Raw genomic sequence first — 13,913 nt, 5'->3', positions numbered from 1 at the left:
TGCCCGAGAAATTCAGAATTCTTCTCAAGGATTATTTCGACAGTTTCCAGATGCGCTTCACTGTAGGAGACTACACAACAGCTTGGCAAAGACTGGAGGTCGGGATTGTCACTGGGTGCACGATCTCAGTCATACTCTTTGCAGCAGCGATGAACTTAATCATCAAAGCGGTTGAGAAGATGAGTAGGGGTCCTTACCTGTCGGCAGGCAGCAGGCAACCGCCAACCAGAGCGTTTATGGACGATATGACGGTGACGACGAAGACGGTGGTGGAAGGAAGGTGGACTCTGAGAGATCTAGAAGAGCAGATCACTTGGGCCCGCATGAGGTTCAAACCAGCCAAGTCTCGGAGTCTCGTTCTTAAGGCAGGCAAGGTGAAGGAGGAAAGGTTTCAGATCGGAGGAGTGGACATACCAACTGTTACAGAGAAGCCAGTGAAGAGCCTTGGCAAGTGGTTTAATGGTTCACTCAACGACAAGAACAGTGGTGGAGATGAAGAAGCAGGCAGAAGAATGGATGAAGGCAGTTGAGAAGAGTGGACTCCCAGGGAAATTCAAAGCCTGGATATACCAGCATGGCGTACTACCCAGACTCTTGTGGCCATTGCTTGTCTACGAAGTACCACTTACATCTGTAGAGGCAATGGAGAGGATGATCAGTGGACACCTTCGAAGATGGCTAAACATTCCACGCAGCTTCAGCAGTGTGGGCTTGTACAGCTCAGGGACCAAACTCCAACTCCCGCTCAAATCGTTAACGGAGGAGTTCAAGGTTACCAAAGTACGTCAAGTCATCATGTTGAGGGACAGTGCGGATGACAAGGTCAGAGAAGCGAGGGTCGTTACACGAACAGGAAGAAAGTGGGACGCTAAACAGGCTTTGAAGGAAGCAGAGGCAAGACTTCGGCATGGTGATATCGTAGGGTCCGTTATCAGGGCGTCTTGGCCTGGGGACCATCACAAGGCCAAGGTGGGGAAGTGCAAACCAACGGACACGTAGGGACATGGCCCAGGCAGAGATTAGATCGATGGACGAGGAGGCTAGGCAGGTGAAGGCAGTGAGCATGAGACAGCAGGGCAGCTGGACTCACTGGGAGGGAGTGAGGCAGAGGAAAGTATCTTGGAATGATATCTGGAAGATGGAAGGTCACAGACTTAGCTTCCTGCTGAAGTCAACCTACGATCTACTGCCAAGCCCAACCAACCTATTCACCTGGGGAATCAAGGACAACGCTGAGTGTGTACTTTGCAGGAAACCAGCTAACCTGGCACATGTCCTCACATCATGCCAGGTGGCACTTTCAGATGGAAGATACACATGGCGCCACGACCAGGTCCTCAAGGAGGTAGCAGCAAGTCTAGACCGTGCAAGGAGGAAAAAGCGGACGATATCGAAAGGGCCAAAGTTTGTCACATTTGTGAAGTCGGGAACCCGGGCTACAGGAAACGTAGAGGCTGGTGGGATACTCGCAACAGCAAGAGACTGGGAAATGAGGGCAGACATCCAGCAGAGGATGGGTTTCCCAGCAGAGGTGGCTTCAACACCACTCCGCCCCGATGTTGTGTTGTGGTCCCGCAGCTCTAAGCAAGTAGTCTTGGTGGAACTAACAGTACCATGGGAAGACAGGATGGAGGAGGCCAACGAACGGAAGCAGCAGAAATACCAGCAGCTGGTGGAAGAATGTCAACATCGAGGATGGAAGACATGGTGCTTACCGATAGAGGTCGGATGTAGGGGTTTCCCCGGCCAATCATTATGGAGAGCCCTACGTCTATTAGGGGTAACCGGAGCAGACCGGAGGAACCTGATAGCAGCAGTTAGCAGGCAGGCAGAAGTTGCTTCCAGTTGGATCTGGAGGAAGAGGGAGGAGAAGTGGATTGGTCACCAGCAACAGTGCTAGCCACAAGGTGACGAATGGCAGAAGGACAGACATCGCTGCCCGTAGCGATGAACAGGCAGAAATTAGACAACTACCCGCAATAACATCAAGCGGATGCGATAGCCGACCGGTCCCTGGTTGGGCCTGATCAACCCAGCCGGCGCACCTCTGGAGGACGTCGTGGAAAGCGCCGAAACGTCTAAGGAAGGAGGATCCACCTGATGAGGGGACCGGCCAGCATTGGAGTCATCTGATAGTGAATTCGTATCATATAATGGTGAATCCGTATCATAAAATAGTGAATTCGTATCATATAATGACAATGTCGTATCATATAATAGTGAATTCGTATCATATAATGACAATGTCGTATCATATAATGGTGAATCCGTATCATATAATGGTGAATCCGTATCATATAATGGTGAATTCGTATCATATAATAGTGAATTCGTATCATATAATGACAATGTCGTATCATATAATGGTGAATTCGTATCATATAATGACAATGTCGTATCATATAATGGTGAATTCGTATCATATAATGACAATGTCGTATCATATAATGGTGAATCCGTATCATATAATGGTGAATCCGTATCATATAATGGTGAATTCGTATCATATAATGACAATGTCGTATCATATAATGGTGAATCCGTATCATATAATGGTGAATCCGTATCATATAATGGTGAATTCGTATCATATAATGGTGAATTCGTATCATATAATAGTGAATTCGTATCATATAATGACAATGTCGTATCATATAATGGTGAATTCGTATCATATAATGACAATGTCGTATCATATAATGGTGAATCCGTATCATATAATGGTGAATCCGTATCATATAATGGTGAATTCGTATCATATAATGACAATGTCGTATCATATAATAGTGAATTCGTATCATATAATGACAATGTCGTATCATATAATGGTGAATCCGTATCATATAATGGTGAATCCGTATCATATAATGGTGAATTCGTATCATATAATGACAATGTCGTATCATATAATGGTGAATCCGTATCATATAATGGTGAATCCGTATCATATAATGGTGAATTCGTATCATATAATGGTGAATTCGTATCATATAATGGTGAATTCGTATCATATAATAGTGAATCCGTATCATATAATGGTGAATTCGTATCATATAATAGTGAATTCGTATCATATAATAGTGAATTCGTATCATATAATGAATCGGATTTTCTGGGTCATATAATGACAATTCGTATCATATAATGACAATGTCGTATCATATAATGGTGAATTCGTATCATATAATGGTGAATCCGTATCATATAATGGTGAATCCGTATCATATAATGGTGAATTCGTATCATATAATGGTGAATTCGTATCATATAATGGTGAATTCGTATCATATAGTGACAGTATCCTATCATATAATTACAACTTGTACCATATAATGCCAATATCGCATCATATAATGATAAATTCGTATCATATAATGATAAGTCATATCATACAATGCCGATATCGTATCATATAATAATAAGTCACGTCATATAATGACAATATCGTATCATATAATGATGAAATCGTATCATATAATGATAAGTCATATCATATAATGCCGATATCGTATCATATAATGATGAAATCGTATCATATAATGATAAGTCATATCATATAATGACAATATCGTATCATATAATGATGAAATCGTATCATATAATAATAAGTCACGTCATATAATGACAATATCGTATCATATAATGATGAAATCGTATCATATAATAATAAGTCATATCATATAATGCCGATATCGTATCATATAATGATGAAAACGTATCATATAATGGACATTTATAATATAAGGCAGCTATGGCTTTCCATATTTATAGCTTTTAAATTACGTAACTGGTATTTTTCGGGATTCACAAGAAAATACAACATAAAAACTTTTTTTTTATTTTATATATTTTTTTTTCATTCATTCTTTTATTATATTATAGTACGGTATGTACTACATGGACTTGGTACGAATGCCAATCAACAAAACACACACACAGCTTTGAAACGAATTTTCAACCCACGGTTATATATATTAATAATTCGTTGTACACTTCCTTAGCTCGGGCTAACAGCTACGTACACGCAGGCTACAGTTTCATGGCCGGGATGTGCAGGATCACAATTTTTAATTTTGAAATCAAATAAATAAAAACTTGAATTAACAAAATCAACGTCGATCTCTGCTGAATGGCTTTTGCTGCATATACACAGTGCTCTATGAAAGGGTGGCCTTTGATTTCCACTTTCAAGACCAGATGTCGACATCTTTTAGTTTAGATGTCGACATCAATAACTGACAAGTCGGTGTCACACCCGAGCATAAACCCATTAATCGCCGAGTTACCGACTGTCTACATAAATATCTCGGAATCATTATGTGAGCATGTACATGTGGTAAGTCGACATATTCATCTGTTTATGTCGACATCTTCCGATATGATGTCGACTTAATGCCTTAACGATGTCGACATTATTAAGTCGTAAGTCGGCAAATCGATGGCAGAAATATGCCACCATAGATACAGTTATCCTTAAAAGCAATGTCGTTGACTAGAAAGATGTATGCATATTAGCATAAGTGATAAAACAATACACAAAAAGAAGCAAGTATTCGGTAATATCAAAATCGTCCTTTGCTGCAGTTAAAGCTTGCCATTGTCAAGATGTATCAAAGATAGACGATGTGATATTTTTTGCTAGAAGAACGTATATGTACACTAGCTGTAAGGAGTAATACCCAAAATACATTAGATAACTGATGCTAATGACGCAGAACAATGAAATTGCATTTAATTGAAACCTCATATGCCATCCTGATTTCTGTCTATAACATATAAATGAGTTTTGTTACAAAAGTGTCTAAATATTAAATAAACAAATACCACTAACCATAGCGAGGCCTCCTGGAACTCCGTACTAAAGTGTGATTTCGTTCCGTTTGATTGGCGTTGTGGTCCTTTGAATGACAATGTAAAAATTGTAAATGTAATATTTACGATACGATGGAAAAAACTGACATGCCTAGATAAAAAACGAGTCATAACATATTACTATTCATATTCGTCGTATCTCGTTCAGAGTTCATACGAAGGCGTGTCACACTTCTCTACTAGGCATTTCAAGTTAGATTAAACAAACAAACAACCACAAAATCGATTTAATGATCACGCATTTTTAAGTAAGTTGAAAGTCCTATTCTTGGCTCGTTTGAAAATGGTATGCACCGAAAGTAAAACTGGCTCTAGTGTCATGGACATTCCTGACAAGTTTAGGGAAATCCTTCACTCAAAATTATCTACAGGAAAACATTACAGAATTCAAGGGAAACAAGAGCTCGAGAACAGTAAAGCTCGCCACTGGAATTTTGTCGATTTAAATCAGCTTATTCGTAATTTACGAGTAATATAAAATAGAGCAATTTCATTACATAACCTTTCAGCCAATTGCGCCTCTTGAAATTCTCAAAATAAAACTGTTCCCCCCTTTCATTGATTGTCAATACCCAATTATAATCCTAAATGATTGTAGAAATAAATATCAGTTATAACGGATAACAGTATTATAACACTTGCACCAAAATCTTAATCTGGCTATTTCGGCCATTTGGCCTTTTGAAATTCTCAAAATCCAGCATTTGGCTCCTTTAAATGATTGTTCACATCCATAACAACAATAACAATCCAAAATGATTGCAGAAATCTATTCAAAACTTGCAGAAATCTATTCAAAACTTACACCAAAACCTTAACCTGGCTATTTCGGCCAATTGGGCCCCTGAAAATTCTCAAAATCCAGCATTTGGCTTCTTTAAATGATTATCCACACCTATTACAACAGTTCAATTATAATCCAAAATGATTGTAGAATCAATGTCAGATGTGACAGATAACAGCTTTTCAACACTTACACCAAAACTTTAACCTGGGATTTCCAACGTCGACGCCAACGCCGACGCCGGAGTGATTCCGTTAGACCCCTCTCTTCGAAAGATTCTGAACTTCTATTATACTTTCCTAAGGGGAAACGTATGTTAAGACGAAATAAAACTGAAGGATTATTCATGAATTAAACTGGTTCCTATATTGGGTACTTAGAGAAGGAATACGATGATAGAGAGAATAAACCTGTAATGTAAATTTAGTGATATCTTCCTCATAATGTCATTAATCCTCGCCGAGACGACACTGACCTCAATGTTTTCATGGTTTCATCGAGTGTACTTAAACCTTGCTGATGGTAATCCCACAACAGCACAGCAGAATTAATCCGGGTTAGATTTGAGTTAGATTTCTAGAAAACCGTCAGTCAACCATGAATTTAATCTTTTCGGAAATCAGATTCGAATTAAACATAACAATATAATGTCTCCGAATATGACAACAAGTGTGATTCCCATACATTGTAATTTGATTTTTTTTTTCAAATCATGCGAAGGTGTAAGCAATGAGTGGAATGATTATTCATAGGGTGATTAAACCATGGAGTTTGTGTGGATCACGAACTAAATGAACTGTGTTCATTATTCCGCCTGGATTATTACACTTATCTCATAAACACCCAAACTTATAAGCTGGCATTAAAACGAGATGCATAACCAAAAATACAACCAAATGTTTTCCGAAATAAAAGTCAAAATTGACTTATTATTCGCACTGGAATACCTCTATGAAAGTTAGTGTCCTACTTCCAGGGAACCGTGAACTGATTTGTGTGTTTGACATAAAGATTGTGTCGAGAGCGAATCATCAAATGTCTTAGCTATAGGTGATATTACTATTGAGGGGAGCTCTTTACTGAAAACGGAAACACTTCCTGTTGAGACGGAACTACTTCGGCGTATCGATGTAATCGACATCCGTCATGAGTCGGAAAAACGTATTGGAGCTGTATATCACTACGACAAGTGCATTTGTAATAGTTTAGCACGGGAAATCATTCTGTTTGTGAAGTCAATATCGGAAGTATTTCATGTAATGTTTTCTTAAGGACTCGTTAAGCACTCCTTAACCGGCTTTCTTCTCTTACTGGTGACATCTTATAAACTTTATTTATTTTACATCACGAAAAAAGTTAAATAACTTGTACAAACCACAAATGTACAAATGGCCTAGATGTAAGCATACAAAGGGAGTTAACGTAGAAACGAAGCATACGTATAAAATCTCTGTATAAAATATAAAGCCTCTCAAAAGGTTTACGATTTCAAGCATTAGATCAAAAAATAAAAGCTAATCAAGATGGCGTCTTTCTTTGAAACTCTTTCATTAATAGCGTAGGACTTTCCAACCGGACTCATCAACAACTTTATCTTAATTAACTACAGTACTACACAGTTATAAGTATAACTCATTATACACGTATTGGATACTAGGAACTCTGACAGTGAATGAAAATGACTACGTCCAACCATACATTCGTTGTAAGCATTTTCGTTATAAACGTGTTTTACTGAATACTCTCTTACACCCGACCTTCTCTTCTATACCAGTACTATATTTTTCATCATAACCATGTCAATATTGTCCATGTCGTTATTTAATAAAATAAGATTATAAATAACGTATTATTAAGACAGGGTGGGAGGGTGCCATATCAGTTACAAGCAAAGGTCACCCAATCCAACAGAGTATAGTACTGGAACGCTAATCATGTAGAAATACAATTCACTTAACTCCAACTTGTCACTGTAAAGTACTGGTATGCTAATCTCTGTAAAAATGCTCTAGTTATCATATTTGAAGAAGGATACATGACATTTTAGTGATACTTATTATCTTTTTACAGAGTTTACATTTAGTTAACATCTTACTGACAAACTTAAATGAGCTTTTCATTATTATTATTATGTGTTTTTAAGGCGTTGTGTTTTTAAAGCTAAATTGTGTAAATAATTGCAAAAAAACATCAGTGATTCCCCTTCATTTTACACTTAAAAACTTTTAAAAAACCAAACACACACAAAATAGCTTCTTTTCTTATATGAAAACGAAACCTTTCTGTACGAGTTACCTCCCTCCCGAAAACGTAAGATATACGTTTGATGATACATGCCATTATATGTAAATGAGCTGTTACCAATGGCATCCAACATGGTTTTTTTTTATCTAAGAGATATAATATTGCAGGGTGGGAGGATGGCATATCAGTTACTAGCAAAGGTCACCCAATCCAACAGAGTACAGTACTGGAACGCTATTCAGGTAAAAATACAATTCACTTCACTCCAACTTGTCACCTGCCAACGTCACGACTATCTTTATATACAAAGTACATATGCGTGATAAGTATAATGTACTCCGAGACAATTTGCTATTATGCATTGCTTTATCGTATTAGCGCTGGCGTACCCATATCCTCATTCCACCATTCATGTAATCACCAGGCGATTGAAAGTCTATACCAGAAACATATTTCTGCCTTTGGTTTTCTCTGTGGAATCGTATCTGCATTACTTTTATTACTGTACTAATGTGTAAGTCTGCGTTTTACATGGATGTTTATATCTACTTCTCTTCCTTTCGTTTATCAAGCTGACATAGTGTTTTAAGAGGATATGGAAATCTGGCGTAAAATTAAACCGTAGTAACGTGTCTCTTAGTACCCGGGAAAAACAATCTGATCTACAGTGAAGGACCTCGATTTATTGTTACAAAGAAATCAGCAGCACCTGCTTTGTCAATCACGTCCCGCCTATCTGATTCTGCTGTAGTGAGATTGGTAATTGATTCCTGACAAATCGATAGACCACGTGATCTACAGATAGGTGACAAGCGCGTGTCACGTAGGATAGACTCTAATCAAGCTACCGATCACTGCTAGACATGTTTTCTCGTCTAACCATATCAACGCTGAACCCAATTGCTTTCTTGCTTGATTCTTTTATCTAGAAGAATCCTGTTTTGTTTTTTCGGGGTAAGTATTGCAAAACAACAACAGCAATTCGGTATGGGGAATTACTTTTGGTTTTTGTTTTAAATCCGGTGTGTTTTCAGGAGTTTGAGTTGTTAAGTATCGTGCAAGATCAGTTTTGTGTTAATTGGGAAAAAAGGTGTTTTTACTTTAGTTAAGAATGTTAGCTAAGTATTGTAAATACATAACCATTCACGACGCAGACATTTCAATGTGTAATAGAACAAAGTGGTCTTTTTTAAGAACTCATGGTGGGATTTTTGTTTAGTTTTTATTTTCATGAAAAAATAATCTGCGTTTTACTCCTAATTTGAGTTATGTAGTGTGAATATCTAGCCAGTCGTGGTGAGGAAATTACTTTTATATTGAAAGTATTTTCCTATGGCTACGTAGTATGAAATTGATTAAACTCGTCAAATAAGTTGATATTGTACTCGCCTCAAGGCTCGTGTACATGTCATATCAACTTATTGAACTGGTTTCATAAATTCCATATAACAGAGCCACTGACTACCACCCTCACGCAATGTTCATATTTATGGAATACGTGGACCAGACTACTATTTCTTTTGTCTATATCACTAAGCCTAAAGCAATATTACATAACATTACAAACTACGTATCTTAGCTATCTTTAACGTCGTAACAGGTCTTATAAGTTTTGAAGTTAAAGATGCTCCACCGCCGACAGAGCATAAATGACAGTCATAAGTTGAACACTCATTACAAAAATTTGTGTTTAATCGTGGACATATATGTCTGATGAACTCAAAAAGTAATATAAAATAATTTATTTTGCTTTTGGTGCATGCGCAATCAGTACTTCATTTCATATAATGATATAGTGCAACGGACTTTGTTCGGGATGCAATTAATTATTTTTCAAAATTTTAACTTGAAGTAAAATTAAAAGCTCAAACTTTTCAATGGTGATAATGCTGTAAAGTAAGTAATTTCTGTATCTGAAAAAAATACTAAATCGTCTGCTTCTGTTTTTGTAAGTGCAAAAAAAAAAAAAAAAACATTTGTCGGCGGTGGAGCATCTTCAAGGTAAGCTTATGTATCTTAACGTATCTTAGATTCAGTTCTTACTTTACCCCCCCCAATGTTAGATTCAGTTCTTACTTTACCCCCCCCCCCCCCAGTTAGATCATTCCGAAATAGTACCATTGAGGCCTATACCCATGGTTTCTGTGAAATAAGTAATCCTTTTAATCCACATAGACCGAGGCCTATAACAATGTTTCTGTGAAATAAGTAACCCTTCCTTCAAGAATCCACATAGACTATGGAGGCCTATACCCATGGTTTCTGTGACAGAAGTAACTCTTATAACAAGAATCCACATAGACCATTGAGCCCTATGCCCATGGTTTCTGTGAAATAAGTAACCCTTCCTACAAGAATCCACATAGACCATGGAGGCCTATACCCATGTTTCTGTGAAATAAGTAACCCTTCCTACCAGAATCCACATAGCCCATGGAGGCCTATACCCATGTTTCTGTGAAATAAGTAACCCTTCCTACCAGAATCCACATAGACCATGGAGGCCTATACCCATGTTTCTGTGAAATAAGTAACCCTTCCTACAAGAATCCACATAGACCATGGAGGCCTATACCCATGTTTCTGTGAAATAAGTAACCCTTCCTACAAGAATCCACATAGACCATGGAGGCCTATACCCATGTTTCTGTGAAATAAGTAACCCTTCCTACAAGAATCCACATAGACCATGGAGGCCTATACCCATGTTTCTGTGAAATAAGTAACCCTTCCTACAAGAATCCACATAGCCCATGGAGGCCTATACCCATGGTTTCTGTGAAATAAGTAACCCTTTCCTACCAGAATCCACATAGACCATGGAGCCCTATACCCATGGTTTCTGAGAAATAAGTAACCCTTTCCTACCAGAATCCACATAGACTATGGAGGCCTATACCCATGGTTTCTGTGAAATAAGTAACCCTTCGTATAATAATCCACAAAGACCATGGAGGCCTATACCCATGGTTTCTGTGAAATAAGTAACCCTTATATAACAAGAATCCACATAGACCATGGAGGCCTATACCCATGGTTTCTGTGAAATAAGTAACCCTTCGTATAATAATCCACAAAGACCATGGAGCCCTATACCCATGGTTTCTGAGAAATAAGTAACTCTTATAACAAGAATCCACATAGACCATGGAGGCCTATACCCATGGTTTCTGTGAAATAAGTAACCCTTATAACAAGAATCCACATAGACCATGGAGGCCTATACCCATGGTTTCTGAGAAATAAGTAACTCTTATATCAAGAATCCACATAGACCATGAATGCTTATACCCATGGTTTCTGTGAAATAAGTAACCCTTTAAAAAGAATCCACATAGACCATGGAGGCCTATACCCATGGTTTCTGTGAAATAAGTAACCCTTCCTACAAGAATCCACATAGACCATGGAGGCCTATACCCATGGTTTCTGTGAAATAAGTAACCCTTCCTACAAGAATCCACATAGACCATGGAGCCCTATGCCTATGGTTTCTGTGAAATAAGTAACCCTTCCTACAAGAATCCACATAGACCATGGAGGCCTATACCCACCGTTTCTGTGAAATAAGTAACCCTTCCTACAAAAATCCACAAAGACCATGGAGGCCTATACCCATGGTTTCTGTGAAATAAGTAACCCTTCCTATAATAATCCACATAGACCATAGAGGTATATACCCATGGTTTCTGTGAAATAAGTAACCCTTTCCTACAAGAATCCACATAGACCATGGAGGCCTATACCCATGGTTTCTGAGAAATAAGTAACCCTTTCCTACCAGAATCCACATAGACTATGGAGGCCTATACCCATGGTTTCTGTGAAATAAGTAACCCTTCGTATAATAATCCACAAAGACCATGAATGCTTATACCCATGGTTTCTGTGAAATAAGTAACCCTTTCCTACAAGAATCCACATAGACCATTGAGCCCTATACCCATGGTTTTCTGTGACAGAAGTAACCCTTCCTACCAGAATCCACATAGACTATGGAGGCTTATACCCATGGTTTCTGTGAAATAAGTAACCCTTCCTACAAGAATCCACATAGACCATGGAGGCCTATACCCATGGTTTCTGTGAAATAAGTAACCCTTCCTACAATAATTCACAAAGACCATGGAGGCCTATACCCATGGTTTCTGTGAAATAAGTAACCCTTCCTACAAAAATTCACAAAGACCATGGAGGCCTATACCCATGGTTTCTGTGAAATAAGTAACCCTTCCTACAAGAATCCACATAGACCATGGAGGCATATGCCTATGGTTTCTGTGTAATAAGTAACCCTTCCTACAAGAATCCACATAGACCATGGAGGCCTATACCCATGGTTTCTGTGAAATAAGTAACCCTTCCTACAAGAATCCACATAGACCATGGAGGCCTATGCCTATGGTTTGTGTGTAATAAGTTACCCTTCCTACAAGAATCCACATAGACCATGGAGGCCTATGCCTATGTTTCTGTGAAATAAGTAACCCTTCCTACAAGAATCCACATAGACCATGGAGGCCTATACCCATGTTTCTGTGAAATAAGTAACCCTTCCTACAAGAATCCACATAGACCATGGAGGCCTATACCCATGTATCTGTGTAATAAGTAACCCTTTCCTACAAGAATCCACATAGACCATGAGGCCCTATACCCATGGTTTCTGTGAAATAAGTAACCCTTTCCTACAAGAATCCACATAGACCATGGAGGCATATGCCTATGGTTTCTGTGAAATAAGTAACCCTTCCTACAAGAATCCACATAGACCATGGAGGCCTATACCCATGGTTTCTGTGTAATAAGTTACCCTTTCCTACAAGAATCCACATAGACCATGGAGGCCTATACCCATGGTTTCTGTGAAATAAGTAACCCTTCCTACAAGAATCCACATAGACCATTGAGCCCTATACCCATGTATCTGTGTAATAAGTTACCCTTCCTACAAGAATCCACATAGACCATGGAGGCATATGCCTATGGTTTGTGTGTAATAAGTAACCCTTCCTACAAGAATCCACATAGACCATTGAGCCCTATACCCATGTATCTGTGTAATAAGTTACCCTTCCTACAAGAATCCACATACAGCTATATACAGTAAGACATGTTTATAACGAACACGTTTACAACGGATTAATGGTTTTTATGTAGAATTTTCCCGGTCAAGATATATCTAATATGTTTTAACGAACTATGGTTATAACAAAGCGATTTTGTTGGTCACCAGAGGTTCGTTATAACCGTGTTTTAACGTACTCCAAAAATCGTACCTTACTTCAGAAGAAAATGTTTAATTCGGCTCATGTTTTATATAAAAAAACTAGTACCACTATTACCAAAAATGTCTTAAACGAAACATAGCGAATCCATTCAGTAGAAACCGAAACAAGTAACACGGGGGTAATCGTGGTACATCGGTTTTTCAATTCCGTCAGAGTGGTACAACGGTATTTCAATTCCGTCAGAGCAAAATGTTGGCTGCAAATTCCGTCAGAGGAAAAAAGTTACACATTGACACTTTCAAGCAGAAAAAAAGAAAGTATATGTGATTGAAATCATCTTTTTACTTGCGTAATATGGATATAGATACATTTTTAATGTCTAGCTAATGTAATACATATCTATTGATAGTTTTTATTGAATTATATCACGATTTCCTTGAAAGATGGTAAAATTGCTTTCTATGTGTTTTTAAATGTATTTCGTATTTCCAATAGATCATAACTACAGTAATTATCAAGATAATTATTATATTTGTGTAATAAGTGACCTTTTGGATGATTCAAATTCCGTTGAAGTGTGATACAAATTCCGCCAGGTCTTCCATATATCCCATTTACATCAATGAAGACATTTGTAGCGTATATATCCGTATTTCTTATTCTAATCGTTTTATTTTGTTGTAACAAAACTTATTATATTTGTTTAGTTCATTAAACGACCATTTCAGGTTCAGGTTTCTAATTTGGAAGGGAATAAAGACGAAATTTAAAAAAACAAAAAA

The 13,913-nt window shown here is 38.0% G+C and overlaps 1 protein-coding gene across 1 annotated transcript; it reads left to right on the top strand.

Annotated features, from left to right (window-relative positions):
• The first annotated feature begins 1,003 nt into the window (after positions 1–1,003).
• LOC138310135 (uncharacterized) lies at positions 1,004–1,900 on the top strand. The gene has a single exon (XM_069251264.1). It carries the CDS (start codon positions 1,004–1,006, stop codon positions 1,898–1,900), a length of 897 nt encoding a protein of 298 aa, XP_069107365.1.
• Positions 1,901–13,913: the final 12,013 nt, after the last annotated feature.

The sequence above is a fragment of the Argopecten irradians genome, chromosome 16 (genome assembly GCF_041381155.1).
Source record: "Argopecten irradians isolate NY chromosome 16, Ai_NY, whole genome shotgun sequence".
In the NCBI taxonomy this organism is placed as follows: Eukaryota; Metazoa; Mollusca; class Bivalvia; order Pectinida; family Pectinidae; genus Argopecten; species Argopecten irradians.
Note: the sequence above shows the minus strand (reverse complement) of the source record. Positions and strands in the feature narration are given on the sequence as shown.